Source organism: Gobius niger (genome assembly GCF_951799975.1).
Source record: "Gobius niger genome assembly, chromosome: 4".
Taxonomy (NCBI): Eukaryota; Metazoa; Chordata; class Actinopteri; order Gobiiformes; family Gobiidae; genus Gobius; species Gobius niger.
In genome coordinates this window covers 10,903,613-10,907,534 of record NC_136855.1, presented here as the reverse complement: position 1 = coordinate 10,907,534, position 3,922 = coordinate 10,903,613, and the positions used below count along the sequence as shown (strand labels likewise).

Genomic DNA, 3,922 nt, shown 5'->3' with positions numbered 1-3,922 from the left:
ACACCGTGCAAGCTCCACACATATAACACCCCACATGATCCAGGCCAGAAATTAAACCCAGGACCTGGTACGCATAGTTCTACTAACCAAAACATTCTGTGCCACTGGGTCACAGGATGTTTTGCACTGTTTTTTTAGCAGTCAATATACAATTTAAAGGTGCACTATGCAACTTTTTATGTTAAAAAAAAAGTTGATATTAGCGCTGCCTTATATGACCTTTCAGTGACCAGGCGGCTACTTGGGAGGTTAGCTTAGCGCCTTTACCTTCCATCCAATTGGCCACAGGAGCAATTTTATTTCAGGTTTTTTTAGGGTCTCTCTCTCTCTCTCTCTGGTAGTTTTTCTAAATGGAATGTATGGACAATGGAGACAGTTCACTGCAAAAAGTAAATATCAAGCATTGGCTTAAATGACTGGAATTGAGGAAATGTATCTTGTTTTGAGCGGTTTTCACTCATGTAGACACTTTTCCTGATCGGACCAAGTTCACTTTGCTTGTTTGAGGACATTTCAGACCAGTTCTAATGTAAATCTCGCTTGACATAAAAAAGTAATATTGCCAATGAGATTAGAACAATTTTCTTACCCCATTGGTAAAGAAAATGACCTGAAATAAGGACGAAATGTATTGAAATGAGTCAGAAACATCCCAGAACAAGTGAAATAATCTAGGACAAATGCCCAAGAACTTCTTAACTAGTCAAAACAACAAAAAATTGGATTATTATGCTCAAATTGAGATGTTTATACTAGTCTAGTGAATTACTTTTTGCAGTGTTCAATCAGCAGTGAAATCTTACCAGAAATCTAAAAAAGTTGCCTATTGTACCTTTAAGTTCCCAGAAAAGTCTACCAAGAATTGTCAATCTTCTCACATGTCTGATGGGACTATTTTATATGTTTCTTAGACTGAAATTGCCACTTGGTGCCACCGCCTTTTTGAGCACATTTGCACTGCCATGTTTATAATACAATAAGGTTTTCATTCCGTAGCAGCTTTTCTTGACTATGGAGGAGAAAATTAGACTCTTGGGGGCGACGATGGTCTCCTGTGTTAATGAGAAACAGATCTTTTTTTTAATGTATATAAATAAGTACCATTATTCACTCATAAAGACATAACTGTTTCACTGTTTAATTTGTATAACTTCATTTCTTCTTGACCTTTGCCTGGTCAACCCCCTCGTCTTCCTTCCTGGGACAACTGTCGGAGGGGGCTCCTTCCACCCATGGGCTCTGCATGATGCTGGCCACGCTTATCCTGTACTCCATGTCGGGGTGAAGCATGCTCTGAATCAAGGCCGTGGCTGGAGGGGAGACTGTCGGGGTGCCCGGGAAGTTGACGGCGTTCCTCGTTTGCAGCTGAACCATCCTTATGAGGTTCGCCGACGGATAGGGGAGTACGTTGTAGAGCATCTTGTACAGGATGACCCCCATGCTCCACACGTCAGCCGCTACGGGGTCGTACGGCTTACTGCGTAGTATCTCCGGAGAGGCGTAGCTGTTGGTGCCGCAGAAGGTGTCGCTCAGCTCCACGCGCCCCTCTGCGTAGGTCAGCCTCTTGCTCATGCCGAAGTCGCACACTTTGATGTTGTGGTTTCGATCCAGTAGCAGGTTTTCGCACTTGAGGTCTCGATGCGCCACGTCGATGCTGTGGAGGTACTGGACGGCCCCGCAGAGTTGGGTGAAGAACTTGCGGCTGCACTCCTCCGACAGCGGACCCTTCGCTTTCAGGTACTCGGATAGGTCTCCATTCACGCACAGCTCCGTCACAACAAACACCTGCCAAAGTGCAACAAAATAATGTCTGTGAAACTATCATTCAAAACATTTTCTGGGATTTGGCTCGCCTCTCCTCAGACCTAACTTGTAGCTAACTTTTCTTGGAGCAGAAGATGTTTCTGCTTTAATTTTTTCACTTATTCATTTGTCCGTGAGAGTAAATACTACACTGACAGAAAAGACAAAGGGAGAGAGGGATATTGTACATCCAATTCCACAATGGAGATCATTTTTTTCACTCAAACTTGGCTGTAAATACTGTTTAAGTTGCGCTAGCCCGTTAGCCTGTTAGCTTCTTCGTATTCTATTAGTGTGTATTGGTAGCTCGGACTCGTAGGCAGGAGAGCTGCAATTGTGGTTTTCTGGCCAGAGGGCAGATGAAAGACCCTCTAATCACCCCATTAACACTTGTATTACCTCCAGAGGGACTACGGAAAGGATTTATTAAGGTAAACAAGTTACTTAGTTATTCTTTTGGAACTCAGTGCAAAAATAACATTTTCGGGGTCATTTGGAGCACATTTGCTAACATAGGCATAATTGTGACAGTTTAATGACAGTTTAGCTGCTCTGTTTAGTAGTAGTAGTAGTAGTTTGTTCGGTCAGTTCATTCCTTTAAACGTAAAAACATTTCCAACTCTTTGTGTACAACATTTATTGTCCATAATGAGCCAAAACAATATATAAAGATAGATATCTAACACACTGTAGTGTCCACATGCTTATATATGACCTGTTACTCCTGTATGTACCGTCATTTATTATTATGGAATATCCAAGCTCCCCACAGTCTGTTTTAATCCTCGTGACAACATAATGCAAGGTAACATAATGTCAGAACATGCTCCTACCTTGCTGCTGCTCTGCTCAATTATATTGTGTGTTTTGAGGACGTTCGGATGCTTCAAAGCCTTCATGATGTCCAATTCTCTTGGCATAAATTTCCTCAAATAGCTGGGTTCTTCTTGATGTTTTGCCCCGTCTATGATCTTGATGGCAAAGTTCTGCCTCCTTTGGTTTGAGTAAGCCCGCACCACTTTGCCGTATCTGCCCTCTCCCAGGAACTTCTGGAAAGTGAATCCATGCTTTTCCATAAACAATTTGTCCTTTGTGCATAAACTCATGAAGTTCCCAAAGAGCTCCAAGTGTATCTGCATCGGTCCAGCACATTTTACCGTTTGAAGAATAACAACGCTACGACCTGGAAACATTGCAGAAAGTGACTGTTGTGATTTGAGGACAGGCCATTGTCATGGTAATCCACTGGAAATAATGGCCAGCTTTGGCGGCCATATTGCCATTATTATTCATCCCTCATGTTTTTACACATTATTCTGATTTTCTTTCTTTTTAGATTGGACTTTTATAGAGATGTTTCATTTTGTTTATTCATTTGTTTATCAGGAATGAATGCAATCAGCACCGTAACAATTCAGTGCTTTATCTAACTTCCATTTGAGCATGTGCCGGAAAAGCGTCAAAAAAAATAACAAAAACACAACTAAAGAGCGACAAAATGACGTGCCGGGAAAAGAAACAAAAAAGCAACAAAAAGGGAGACGAAAACACGACAAAAACGATTCACAAATGTGACAAAAAAGTTGAGATCACCAGGTCTTTGCTTTCAAGTGAGGCATCGCACTGTTGCTCTCCAGTCGAGAAGCTTTTAGATTTGGGTAAAGCTGAACTGAAGAAAAACACGCTTGGGGAGTAAGAGGTTAAGTTTATCCTTTTTACTTATCTTCTATCTGTCTTATCTTTACTGTATAAACTATTATTGGGTGATGTATATGTCCAGAGTGTGTGGAAAGATAAATGTGTATAAGATATAGACCAGTGCAGTACAGTGATGATAGCATTCATATTCTTATTCTTCCCTGTTGAAGCCTCATGCTGCTGCAGATGTAATAGGTCACAATCTACCAGCAGGTGGCAGCAAAAGGCCATAAATAAGACTCGAGATTATAATGGATTAGTTTTCAAGGGAATATTTGAGTGTTGTAGTCATTTGAATAGAGCAGCTAAATAATTTGAAAGCAGTATGGCATTAAGAGTGGGTTTTTCTTTTATGTAAATCCAGTTTGTCACTAGAGCTTTGTCTGGGTTAGGTTCTGGTTTAGTCCAGTCCGGAAATAAG

The 3,922-nt window shown here is 41.2% G+C and overlaps 1 protein-coding gene across 1 annotated transcript; it reads right to left on the bottom strand.

Moving 5' to 3' along the window:
• Window positions 1–1,152: 1,152 nt before the first annotated feature.
• Window positions 1,153–2,879, bottom strand: tssk6 (testis-specific serine kinase 6; the record flags this gene model as incomplete). The annotated part of the gene is made up of 2 exons (XM_079555463.1): window positions 1,153–1,818; window positions 2,637–2,879. The coding sequence occupies 2 exons, from the start codon at window positions 2,877–2,879 to the stop codon at window positions 1,153–1,155; spliced, it is 909 nt and encodes a 302-aa protein (XP_079411589.1).
• Between the last annotated feature and the right edge of the window lie 1,043 nt (window positions 2,880–3,922).